The sequence below is a fragment of the Doryrhamphus excisus genome, chromosome 11 (assembly GCF_030265055.1).
Source record: "Doryrhamphus excisus isolate RoL2022-K1 chromosome 11, RoL_Dexc_1.0, whole genome shotgun sequence".
Taxonomy (NCBI): Eukaryota; Metazoa; Chordata; class Actinopteri; order Syngnathiformes; family Syngnathidae; genus Doryrhamphus; species Doryrhamphus excisus.
The window spans coordinates 3,081,416-3,094,678 of NC_080476.1; the positions used below are offsets into that span (position 1 = coordinate 3,081,416).

The 13,263-nt window shown below is 41.9% G+C and overlaps 1 protein-coding gene across 2 annotated transcripts; it reads left to right on the forward strand.

The window, feature by feature from the left end:
• Positions 1-85: 85 nt before the first annotated feature.
• On the forward strand, positions 86-13,263 carry elmod1 (ELMO/CED-12 domain containing 1). Of its 2 annotated transcripts, XM_058086593.1 has the most exons (12): positions 86-232; positions 517-577; positions 4,000-4,145; positions 4,218-4,246; positions 5,557-5,654; positions 5,803-5,932; positions 7,013-7,146; positions 7,229-7,297; positions 7,706-7,726; positions 7,956-8,006; positions 8,170-8,303; positions 8,383-8,734. In XM_058086593.1, exons 2-12 carry the CDS (start codon positions 561-563, stop codon positions 8,556-8,558), a joined length of 1,005 nt encoding a protein of 334 aa, XP_057942576.1. In that variant the 5' UTR covers positions 86-232; positions 517-560; the 3' UTR covers positions 8,559-8,734. The 2 variants fall into 2 exon arrangements, with proteins under 2 accessions (XP_057942576.1, XP_057942577.1); XM_058086594.1 differs by lacking the exon at positions 7,706-7,726 and having other exon boundaries at positions 8,383-13,263.

Consider the following 13,263-nt stretch of genomic DNA (forward strand, 5'->3'; position numbering starts at 1 on the left):
CCTGTGTCTTAGCCTTTTATCTTTAACAGAATGTCCCATCACCTGTCACCCTCTCTAGTAGTCACCTGATGCGGATTTTGCGCACCTTTTGTGCACGGTGTCTGCGCCCCCTGCAGGTTGCAGCTTCACCCTGCGTCATAATGGTGGAGGACGACCGGACGGCAGGAGCCCAGTAAAGAAGGCTCGACACCATCCTGCGTCGCCTGGCTTCTTCCACAGATATTGAAAAGAGGTAAAAAAACGCTAAGATGATTGGTTTTACATGCATGCTGGTGCACTGACCTTGTAAAAGAGGGAGGCTATGGAGCATGGTTGCGGATTATGCAAATGGCGCTCTGTTTGCTAATCACACCGCAGATGATTGCGTAGAAACCGTCTGTTGGGTGAATAAAATGTTTCAACGGGGTGGTGCCTTCAAATGCATGCATTGCAACGGTGCGTTTGTGACATGACTGGCTGCGCACCGCGGACAGCTCCGGTGCTGCAGGCCGCCTCTTCATCTTCTGTTCTCTGCAGGACATTTCTCAGCACCACATCCCCTGAAGACAGAAGCAGGCACCATGAAGCACTTCCTAAGGTAGGACAGCCTCTGTTGTTGCCTCCCCTGCAGTATGTACGTATAACACTATTCCCAGTGCTCCCATTTGAGCCCCCATAGTGATTCCTCCCAGCAGCCCCAAGTGTGTGATGCTCATGTAGGCAGACAGCTTCTATTAATAGATGCTCCCTTACTTGAACTGGACGGGCTGGATTTATTGATCAAGGGGAAGTTGTTGATGGGTATTCATTTAACAGGAAGTGAGGAGGATGCTGGGGGTGGGCATTAGACCACATCATCTCGGAAAAGTCTTCAAGGTTGCCAAAAAGAGGGGAAAAAAATCCTAAATAATATATTGTCTCTTAGGGCAGCAACGATGACAAGCCTAATCAAATGTAGAAATCGAACCTCCAAGTGAGGCAGTTCAGATTCCCAAGCAGTCTTGAATGTAGCATTGCCAGACTACTTCAGACTACAGGAGGGTTGAGGTGCACTTTATCCAGATCCTCGCCTAAATGTCAATAGTTATGCTGCATTTTATAAAACTGGGACTTTTTTATAATGTCTGACCAAGGAAACGTGATCAAGGCTTCCAAGAAATGATCGGTCAGGATTGCTAAGTTGAAACTTAAATAGTAAACTATCGCCGTAAACATGGGATAGTTCACATCGCTCCAACAGGAAGGATACATTCCTTTTAGCTGCAGCTTTATTCAGATTGTCACCAAAAAAAAGAGTGGTTCTTACTGTGGAAGCTGGAACAGGTGAATGGGTCGGAGAGGACTGGACCATTTTTATGTTCTTTTTTTAAAGGGATGCGCATAAAAGTCACGCCTACATTTGGGCTATTTTCCCACTACACAGCGGTCCCAAATACAGCACGTTCTCCACCGTTGACATTCAGGAGTCCCATAATGATTGAAAAATGGCAAAAAATACTGCATCTAAGCTTTGGATTCAGATTATCGCCACCGGTTTGTGCCATCCCACTCTTTTTGTTTAAATTGCATCCAAGAAAAAAGTCATCAGCGGTTATGCTAACACGTATATCGGACCTTCAAACCCAAATGCTCCAGAAGTTGAACAATTTGGTGTTCAACCTACGGTTTCAGACGTATGCCTCAAATACAACTTGGAGATTACATCATTATGAACATTTTTGTGAGACGACACCACCGAAAAACACTTTAAAGGAAAACTGCACTGTTCGGGGGGTATTTTGTCCATCATCCACAATCCTTATGATTATTATAAAGATATACAAACAGATAAAAATACACAGATAAGAATGCCATCCATCAATTTTTTATGGTAATGGAAACGGTAATGGTTTTATTTCATTTGAACATGCATCAGATTACAATTGAGTGCATCCCATAATCAGTTCCCAGTTCCACATGTCCAAAAGGAGTAGGAAGAAGCAAAGCTTATTAAATCCTACCCCTCCATCTGGTACTTTTACAATCACTAACTGTTACATTTGTTCACTTCCTGCTTTCCATAATACAGGTTAAGGTTTTTTTTTTTTAGTTTTTTTTTTAATAATGCACCTGGTACCGAAGTACTCGGTGATATGAGCATCCAATGACAATTATGTCATATATATATATATATATATATATATATATATATATATATATATATATATATATATATATATATACCATAGTAAGTGTCAATATAGTGATATATATAGCACATCATGACTGGTTCAAGACTCTTCATCCTTGTATTTAGCAAACATCAACTGCTTGTATTGTTTCTTGAATTGGCTCATCGTTGTGCATTGTTTGATTTCCTTACTCAATCCATTCCATAGTTTGATTCCACATACTGAAATGCTATGGCTAGCATAACGTAGTCCTAGCATAGAAGTGTTTCAAATGTACTTCTTCCCTGAGATCATATTTCTCCTCTCTTGTAGAGAAGTATTGGATGACATTTTTAGCTAATTGCTTATTTTTAGCCTTATGCATTATTTTAGCTGTTTGAAGATGAACTATATCAGCAAGTTGAAGTATTTGTGATTTTAGAAATAAGGAGTTAGTATGTTCTCTGTAGGCGGCATTATGAATTATCCTTACTGACCTTTTTTGCAGTACATTTAGCGAGTGAAGATTGCTTCTATAGTTATTAGCCCATATTTCCACACAATAAGTAAGATATGGTAGAACCAGAGAGCAATAAAGAGCGTGGAGTGATTTCTGATTGAGAACAAATTTTGCTTTGTTCAATATTGAAATATTTCTGGCCACCTTATATTGTATATTTGTAATATGAGGTTTCCAGCTCATATTTTCATCTGTTGTGATCCCCAGAAATGTATTTTCTTTCACCCTTTCAATGTCTTCACCGTTTATTTGTATTTGCTATTTGTTGTTAACATTGTTAAACCGATTGAATTACGTGACTGGTGTGTTGACACCTTGCCACAACACACTGGCGAGCTACTAGCCGGCTAACGAATAGCTTCACCACACACTCGCCTGACAGTGCCTCAGGCCAATACCAAATGCTAACGTTACATATTGAAGCTGCCGTTGAGTTGATGCTAAGTGTAGGTGTTATGTTCCTAGGTGCTATGTGAAATCAATGCACCTAGGAAGGGATGCTTATGTAACATGCCTGCTCAAACACAGGGCCTTCGGAAAGGGCGACGAGAACACTGACCATTGGGACAAGGCCGAGGGTGTGAGGTTTTACCAATGTACACTTGCACCGCCACACTAGCTGCCATCCGTTACACTTAAAAGGACCAAAATATGTCAAAATACCGTAGATATTACATGTTATCATGAATGTAGCTGTTACTACATGCTTACTGCATGAATGTAAAACCTAGTTGGAGGTGTTTTAATATCGGTCGTCTCTTTTTATCTGTTTGTATAGCTTTAGAAAAGACATGTGTTCATGTCTCACATAAGGATTATGGATCAAATATACAAAATAAACCAAAAAGTTCACACATGACATATTTACACTCCTTAGTTAAGGACGGAATATAGAGTCATGTTTTAGACGTGCCAAGTCTTTCAAGCAGATTTTCCTCCCCGTCGTCATTTGTGCCAAAGTAAAGCAGGTAACGTCCCCGTAGCCCCATAATGGGTCACCATGCATTTTCCCATGACGCACATACCTCCTTTTCACAAAAATAGCTTTTAATGAGCTTCCAATCTCTCTAATATGCTCTGTTATGAGAGGTATGATGTTACACGCACCGTGGTGGTAGAGTCCCCCCCCGTTTAGTGGCCAGTCTCCAGACATCCCATAGAGAATCAGCTGAAAACTTGAGCTGCCAAACGACAGCCTCTAAACCTCCAGGACAGTTCATAAGAGTTACAATCAGTAGGAGATCTAATACTTATTTTCCCAACCTGTATTTTTCTTTGTGTACTTTGGCTTCCAAATATGAAGAAACATGCCGTTTTTCACAGTAAATCTTGGTGTCTTCTCCCCTCCAGGGTTTTGACCCAGCTCTTCGTGTTCCTCTATTGCAAATGTCTGTGGCGAGGCCTCAAGTTCGCGGTCCGGAAGTTCACCGGACGATGCGAGCTGCAGAGGATTTGCTACAACAACAAACATGGCGCCCGCAGGACGCTCAAGATCGGTACAAGCGCCAAAACCTTCATGCTGTACATTTTTTGATTTCATTCATTTTCTTACCTGTGTTTGTTTGCAGAGTCGTCCCTGAGGTACTCCAAAAGTGAGGTAAATGTCTGTCAATTTTTTGGATTACTGTAATCCCCCACCGCTTTGCCTTTCCAATTTGCGGCTTCACTATTGCGGTTTTTCCAAAAAGTAAAGTAAGCCTGTTATTAGTGAAAAAGTATACATATTTAAGCAATTTTTAGGTCCTTTTTCGCTAAATGTTAGCATTTTCAAGCATAAAATGGCTAAATGAAGTAAAATACGTTTATATATTGCATTCAGAAGATGCATTCGTAGGTGATGTGATAATATATAGTATTCTACACTGGTCACTAAGTGTCAGTAATGTTAGATTGATGAGACATTAGCCACCACAGGAAGTACGGTACAGAAGAGGAAGTAAAAAAAGCCCAATGCTAACATGAATGGTTCAATGTTATGTCTTATTTTCTTTTAGTATGTCTACTACATTGGGTCATAGGAGTGTAAAGGTGACTGTAGGGGTGTTATTTCATGTTTAGAGGTCTCTAATAATATTTAGAAAAATAATATTTGGAAGGGGTGGCACGGTGGTGTAGGGGTTAGCGCACAGACCTCACAGATAGGAGACCAGGGTTCAATCCCACCCTCGGGCATCTCTGTGTGGAGTTTGCATGTTCTCCCCGTGCATGCGTGGGTTTTCTCCGGGTACTCCGGTTTCCTCCCACATTCCAAAAACATGCTAGGTTAATTGTTGACTCCAAATTGTCCATAGGTATGAATGTGAGTGTGAATGGTTGTTTGTCTATATGTGCCCTGTGATTGGCTGGCGACCAGTCTAGGGTGTACCCCGCCTTACGCCCGAAGACAGCTGGGATAGGCTCCAGCACCCCCCGCGACCCTCGTGAGGAAAAGCGGTAGAAAATGAATGAATGAATATTTGGAAGGTCGTAAACAGGTTTTCTATGATTTAATTACCAAAATATTGCATGTATACATTCCTACTTGGCGGCAATTCACCGCCATAAACCAGTGATTACTGTCATTACATACGTACGCACAACAAAAACACAAAGGCACACTTTGGTTTTTGCTCCCGTCTTTCATGAGCTGAAGTCAAAGATGTAAAACATAACATTTACCACGGCCAAGGCCTCAAACTCCATCCACCTCACAAGTGTGGCATATCAACATGCTAATGAGACAGCATTATTGCACAGGTGTGCCTTAGACTGGCCACAATAAAAGGCTCTTGATTGTAATCGATTGAATAGTTATACCAGTGGTGTTAAATCATTTGGATGCCTTTTTAACTCGAATGCTGTCTGTAGAATATACAATAAATATGCAAGCTGCAGGACAGCCTTCAATAACACTTTTTTTTTCTGCAGCTGCTGCAGTCCGCTCTCAGCACCCATCCGGACAAAGTGGAGAAAAGCATTGAGGACATCATGGCTCTAAAGAAGATCAACCCTGACACCAACCCTCAGTGAGCTTTCACACGTTAAAAAGATGTCAAGAAGATCTCAAATGGACCAAAAAAATGAGTGAAGCAAGCATTTTGTTCTGCTGAAAGGAACAATTTCCTCCTCAAATATGCAAAGAAGTATAAACATGCAACATGTCCCCCCCCCCAGGTTGGGGATCTCCCTGCAGGCCAGCCTGCTGCAGATTGTGGGCTACAGGAACCTGCTGGCCCAGGTGGAGAAGCTGCGCCGAGAGCCGTACGACTGTGAGAATGCAGAACACGAGGAAATGCTGATGAAGGTGCAAAAATGAACATTATTGTTGATATCATGACTAAGGGTGTATGATATTGGCCTTTTTGTCAAAAACCGATATTGTCAACTATCAATTTCCGATACCGATATCAGCTAATACCGATATTGGTATGTGTAATATGACATATCTCCTGTGGTGGAATGAACACATATGTGTTGTGTACAGCCTTTTCTTGATATCGGTTACTGATATCAACCAATATTGCATTTTTATGCTGATATCGGGCCGATAATTATCGGTATCGATAATTATCCAACATCTCTGAGTATTATTAAACACAACAATAGAAGCATTTGTTTGAAATGTAGAATTATACCGCATACTGACAGATGAAAGGATACAAGAGTCACTGATATTTGTCTTTCAACACCGGCCACAAAAGTTGATAAAGCTAGATCACCTGTGGCTAGTACTGTCGCGTCCCGCAACAAAACATATCTGCCAACTGCCAACACTTCCTGCACCGTCTTTCATGGGTAGCACGTTAAAAAGCTTTCATTTAATATTCTGTTTCAATCAACATTTCAGTCAGATTAATCACGGTTTTAAAATTAAATAATCGTGATTAATCCCCACGAGGAACTGTGTCCATTTCAATTCAATGCCGCATACTGACAGATGAAAGGATACGGAAATATCGGTCGGTGAAAAAGCGTGTTATTGGTATAAACTTTGCTCTTTGCTTTTTTTCTATCTGCCCAATTTTGATGCAGTTGTTTTTTTTTCCGAAAAAATATTTCGGCTTTCTACTTATGGTCCTAGTGAATGACTTTATTCTAGGGATGTTCCAGTAGATTGTCCACCGATGAGTATTGGCCAATTTCAAGTGTCTTTGTCAAATGTCTTTCAACACCGATCACAAAAGCCGATCACCTGTGGCTAGTACTGTCGCGTCCCACAACAAAACATATCTGCCAACTAACACTTGAAAACCGTCTTGCATGGGTAGCACGTTAAAAAGGTTTCATTTAATATTCTGTTTCAACCAGTACCTAAATATAAAACCATTGGACTTGAACATACATTTGGAGTACACCCTCCCAAAATGCTTATGTCGTGTTCCAGCTGTGGAAGGAGCTCCGTCCTGACACCCCTCTGAGCGGCCGCATCTCCAAACAGTGGTGCGAGATCGGTTTCCAAGGCACCGACCCCAAGACGGACTTCCGAGGCATGGGCCTGCTGGGGCTCCACAACCTGCTGTAGGCTCCCGTTCAGCACTCATCGTAGACTTCCTGACCGTGCTGAGGTGCTAAACCGTTCCTGTGGGCTCTCTCCGCGCAGGTACTTTGCGGAGCACGACAAGGCCACGGCTCTGCAGATGCTGCACGACTCCCTGCAGCCAAAGCACAAGTACGTGGGACCACTTCACTGGCACTTGGCGCTTTCAGTTTGTTGCACAATGTTACGGTTTTCACTCTAACGCCGCTAAAAGCAACCTCACTCATGATGGCACGCTAATTCACAACATATGGACAAAAATATTGGGACACAACAATATGGACCTGGTGTCCAAAATGTCTTCCTAACATGACCAATTCCGTTCAGGGGCAACTGATTGATTGATGAACTAATTCAAGGGCGTGTCCATGCCCATTTTGTCCATATAATCGATTCTAGTCACGATTCCGACTTGAGCTTCATTCGCTTCATTTGCTTGTGTGGTTTGCCATCAGCATCTCAGTGAGCTTCTTCTGTCTCCTCCTCCTTCACCTCTGTTTCCACCCACGCTTCTCTCTGTGTCGCTCACACCCACTGCAGGAGTGCACACGGGAGGCAAAGGTACTCCATTTCACTTTCGCCCACCCGCTTTTTGAACTCTTGCACCCATTTGGTCCGCTGTTACAGTAGTCCATTTTCATTCAGTTATTTTTCTATTTTTAAGTTGGATTTAATGTATTATTTTTGGTATTTTGTATTTTTATGATGATTGATTTTTATGTTAATTTAATAAGGCAAGTGAGTTTTATACATGCATATCTGGATGTGTGTGTGTGTGTGTCCTTCACAGCGAGGCAAACAAGGCTGAATGGGAACAGCGAAACCTTGAGAAGGCCATCGGGTAAGCCACACGCCATATACTCATACCTGGCAACCCGTCTTTTCCCAATTTGACAAGAGAAAGTGGTGACCTAAGGAGGACATTTTTGATGAGAAAGTGTACAAATTCAGAAAAAAACATTTCCTGAGAGAAAAAGTAAAACCCTTTTGTTAACGTCCTCCAGCTATTCTTTCGCCATTGTGGGCATCAACATCACAGACCTGGCATACTCACTCCTGGTGGGCGGGGCCCTGAAGACCCACCTGTACAACGTGGCCCCCGAACTACCCACCCTGCTGCACTTCCAGCAGACCTTCTGTAAGCAGACCCTCATGGTTTGAACACCCGCCCTTATGTTCAATGTTGGCAAGCCTCCAATGAGCTGTTCTTGGGACAGGTTACCTGATGCAGGAGTTCCACAGCTTCTGGATGGAGGAGGACCCCAGCGACATCATGGAGTTCAACCGGGTGCGCTCCAAGTTCCACCGGAAGATCCTACGACAGCTGAAGAACCCGGACGCCGCTCTGTGCCCCCATTTCTCCGCCTCTGACCTCCACCTGGTCAATCTGTAAACACTCACCCTCACTGATGGACACGTCTGGTAGGCCCGTTATGTATAAAAACATGAGCTAACATGGAGCTAATGTCATCGCCGCGTCACTGCCAGCAACTTCACACACACACACACACACACACACACACACACACACACACACACACACACACACACACACACACACACACAACACCACCAGCATCTGAAATGAGCGCAGCGATTGTAGCTGTGCCACCATCACACTTTTATCTTGCGTTAATGATTGTATCACACTCTTTACCATCATTTTGCTTTTTCACGCACCAAAAATGTCGCTCTGGGCCAAAAAAAAAAATAATGTTGATGTTTTGATGTGCCGTCAAATATTGTAGTTGAATGTGGAGAATTCATGTCCTGAAGATGCTCAAGGCACGTATCAGCTAGCATTTTACTATATCTTGTACAGCAACGATGCTAATAGTCAGTGTACACCTTCTATTGCAGTATTTATAGCCATTACTGTACTCTTAGCGGGCAACGCAAGTGACTAGCAAGCACGAGTGCTGCCGACATTGAGGGGAGAGCAAACATGAATTCCAAATATGAGTCAACATATTGTTGTTGAAAAAGCTTGCAACACAAGTCAGCTGCAGAATATGTTTGTCTCGTGCTCTGGGGGCTGCACGAGTGCTGCCGATACCGAGGGGAGAGCAAATATGAATTCCAAGAATGAGTCAACATATTGTTGTCTAAAAGGCTTGCAACACATGTCAGCAGCAGAATATGTCTCATGCTCTGGGGGCTGCACGAGTGCTGCCGACACTGAGGGGAGAGCAAATATGAATTCCAAAAAAGAATCAGCATGTTGTTGTCTAAAAAGCTGGCAACACAAGTGCTAAGCAGAATATGTTTGTCTCGTGCTCTGGGGGCTGCACGAGTGCTGCCGATACCGAGGGGAGAGCAAATATGAATTCCAAGAATGAGTCAACATATTGTTGTCTAAAAGGCTTGCAACACATGTCAGCAGCAGAATATGTCTCATGCTCTGGGGGCTGCACGAGTGCTGCCGACACCGAGGGGAGAGCAAATATGAATTCCAAAAAAGAATCAGCATGTTGTTGTCTAAAAAGCTGGCAACACAAGTGCTAAGCAGAATATGTTTGTCTCGTGCTCTCGGGGCTGCACGAGTGCTGCCGATACCGAGGGGAGAGCAAATATGAATTCCAAGAATGAGTCAACATATTGTTGTCTAAAAGGCTTGCAACACATGTCAGCAGCAGAATATGTCTCATGCTCTGGGGGCTGCACGAGTGCTGCCGACACTGAGGGGAGAGCAAAATATGAATTCCAAAAAAGAATCAGCATGTTGTTGTCTAAAAAGCTGGCAACACAAGTGATAAGCAGAATATATTTGTCTCGTGCTCTCGGGGCTGCACGAGTGCTGCCGATACCGAGGGGAGAGCAAATATGAATTCCAAGAATGAGTCAACATATTGTTGTCTAAAAGGCTTGCAACACATGTCAGCAGCAGAATATGTCTCATGCTCTGGGGGCTGCACGAGTGCTGCCGACACTGAGGGGAGAGCAAATATGAATTCCAAAAAAGAATCAGCATGTTGTTGTCTAAAAAGCTGGCAACATAAGTGATAAGCAGAATATGTTTGTCTCGTGCTCTGGGGGCTGCACGAGTGCTGCCGATACCGAGGGGAGAGCAAATATGAATTCCAAGAATGAGTCAACATATTGTTGTCTAAAAGGCTTGCAACACATGTCAGCAGCAGAATATGTCTCATGCTCTGGGGGCTGCACGAGTGCTGCCGACACCGAGGGGAGAGCAAATATGAATTCCAAAAAAGAATCAGCATGTTGTTGTCTAAAAAGCTGGCAACGCAAGTTCTAAGCAGAATATGTTTGTCTCGTGCTCTGGGGGCTGCACGAGTGCTTCCGGCACTGAGTGGAGCAGTGGCTCATTGAGAGAAACATGAGTTCCACAAGTTGAGCTGGAGACACAAGGGAGTCCACCCATTCTGTGTGACAGCACACAGAACGCATGTGTACCCTATACTGCTATAGAAGCCGTACACTGACTACTCTAGAGTATATCCATTTCTCTATCAATGGTTGCTGAAAGGCGGGGCGTGTACTCCCTTTGGGGCGCCCGTGTTCGTTGTAGGATTTATCGGATTGCAGTGCTTCTCATTTCTACCATGAATGTTTCTCACACGCTCACGATTGTTTTTCATATTTTGAATTCATCGAATGTGACACTTTGTCAGCCAAAGCAATAATTCACATTCTCTTGTCGTGTTTAGTTTTTTTTCCCACGCCATGCGTGCCTGCCGTGCGTGTTTTTGGTGTTATCTTTCCATAACGTTTACAGCCCGATGAAGGAAAAATGGAACTTGATGGTGGGCAGCATTCAAACACAACAATAGGGACATTTGTTTGAAATGAACAAAGAAATAAGTATTAGCATTTGTAGATTTAAAAATAATCATTTAGTATTAAACAAGAGATTTTTGTCTTTATTTTAATTTAGTATGAAATAATTAGATAAAGTTTTTGAATTGGAAGTTGTTGGCTCAACAAAGGTAGACTAAACTAAAAACTACTAAACTACACAAAAACTACACAAGAAATGAAAGTAGCTAATTGAAGAAATGAATTGAAGGGGACCTATTATGCTTATTATCCACGTTTCCGACCAACTGTATAAATGTTGTTACAATTTTGTATTGTCGTGTTAAACGATGCCAACTCATCACATAATAAGGTTTGCGCATTTTAAAGTGAGCCCAAAAGACGTTTTTTCTACGACTTCCTTATATGGGCATGCCCAGATGCGCAGTAGGCCCTCCCTGCTTACCTCTGTTCACCAAATAGTATTGACACGTTTTCCGGTGTAAGGAAAATATTATTTAGTTTAGCTTGTGTGAAGTGGTTGGAGTATGTGATTCTGTCAAACGGCACACGGGACTGTTTTGTGAACATGGGTGAAGCTGGACTATCCAGAACTGGACTATCCACCAATTTATTAGTGTCCTAACTGTGTTTACTTTTTGGAAGTTATCGGACAAAATGAGCTCGGCAGCTTTCCGGAAGCCCTCGGGAGCGCTGGGGAGTGTGACCAATCACAGCGGAGTGGGCGTACCGGGAGGAGGGCCAGGGGTGGAGTAAATAAAGTAGGAAATCCATGAAAACACTCAAGAAAGAGCTACAGAAACTGGAAGATCTCAAAAGTTTTCTGTGCGGGTTATTGTGTGTAGCTGCTCTATAGGAGTCCACAACTCAACTCAATACAAAGGTCAGAAAATGAGCATAATAGGTCCCCTTTAACTGTAAATGTAAACTTGGTTAACATGTACTGAAATAAGTAGTACACATTCAATTTGAGTAAGCCGTAATGAAAGTAATGAAAGCAAAATGGAACTAAGCTGAAGCCAATAGAAGGAAAACGCAAACTAAAGTAAATAAACGACATTAAAGCAGGGGTGTCCAAACTATTTTTATGCTCAGATCTTATTTGTATTTCAAGAAATAACTACATTTCAGCTTTGTTGTATTTGTAAAATAGCATATAGTAGGAACTTTTTGTATTTAAAAAATATTTCAAGTAATTTCAAATGACCTTCATACATTTTCTTTACATAATGTTATGATTTCATGATACTTTATTTGTTGTTTTTCTTAATATCATGACTTTTGTTTTCTTTAATATTTCAACTTGATGCGAGCAAAATGACATTTGATCATAATATGACGTTTTCCCCTTTAGATTACAACTTTTTTTCTCAGTATTTTGACTTTATTCATGTGAAATTACTGCAGATTTTTAAATTTTTACTGTTGGTGTTATAAGTTATATTATTAAATGCGGCACGGGCCAATAAAAAAAACAGCCGCGGGCCAGAAATGGCCCCTGGGCTGCACTTTGGCCACCCCTGCATTAAATGTTAGTTTGCAAATTGAAAGCCAATGAATGTAAGCCGAACTAAGCCTAACCAAATGAAATCAAACTCAGCTAAGAAAACACAAAGTAAAGTAATCACAGCAGAACTAAACTAAATTAAAAAAAATAAAGTAAGCTGAACTAAAACAGTTAAAGTAAATGGAAAAAAAAAATCCAAAGCAAACTAAAACAAACCAAAGTAGATCCTAAACTCAATCTAACGACTTCAACTGAACTAAAAACACTTGAGTGAGACAATGAAAGTTATTTAATGCCACCAGCTTTAATGCAGAAGTTTTATTTTGTTGTCCATGTTAACCACTGAGTATTAAAATTAGCATAGCTATCTATAGATATCGGGTATCTGATCTATAAATCAATACATAAGACACAAGTTGCTATCTCAACGCTTTGTTTTTCTGCTGAATTCATCAACACCATTTGCCTCGTCACTTGTCACACACATTTTGTCGTTTGGAGAGGCAGAAGACGGACGTGAGAAATGAAAAAGTGTGTATTGATTTTCCATCCGTGCCAAAACGTGGACGTCACTTTAAGCGACAGTGCTCAGCTTTTTGCACCGTAGATCCACACACACATTTGTCAGTCGTTCCAAAATAAGAGGACCAATTAGTCTGCTGTAGATGATTAGTGTGCATGATTGTACGTTCACGCTCACCGCTTTGATATTCTTTAGTGAAGCCCAAAGGGAAAACAATATATTGTAACGCTGTGCTTTATTTGTCTGTGCTGTGCATTTCACACCACAATAAAAGGTAAAAGACACTCAAAA

What these genes read in the sequence shown, in the direction of transcription:
- elmod1 (XM_058086593.1), top strand. An exon ending in CCGCAGGACGCTCAAGATCG is followed by an intron (nt 4,146 to 4,217) that starts GTACAAGCGCCA and finishes GTTTGTTTGCAG; the next exon opens with AGTCGTCCCTGAGGTACTCC. An exon ending in ACGAGGAAATGCTGATGAAG is followed by an intron (nt 5,933 to 7,012) that starts GTGCAAAAATGA and finishes GTCGTGTTCCAG; the next exon opens with CTGTGGAAGGAGCTCCGTCC.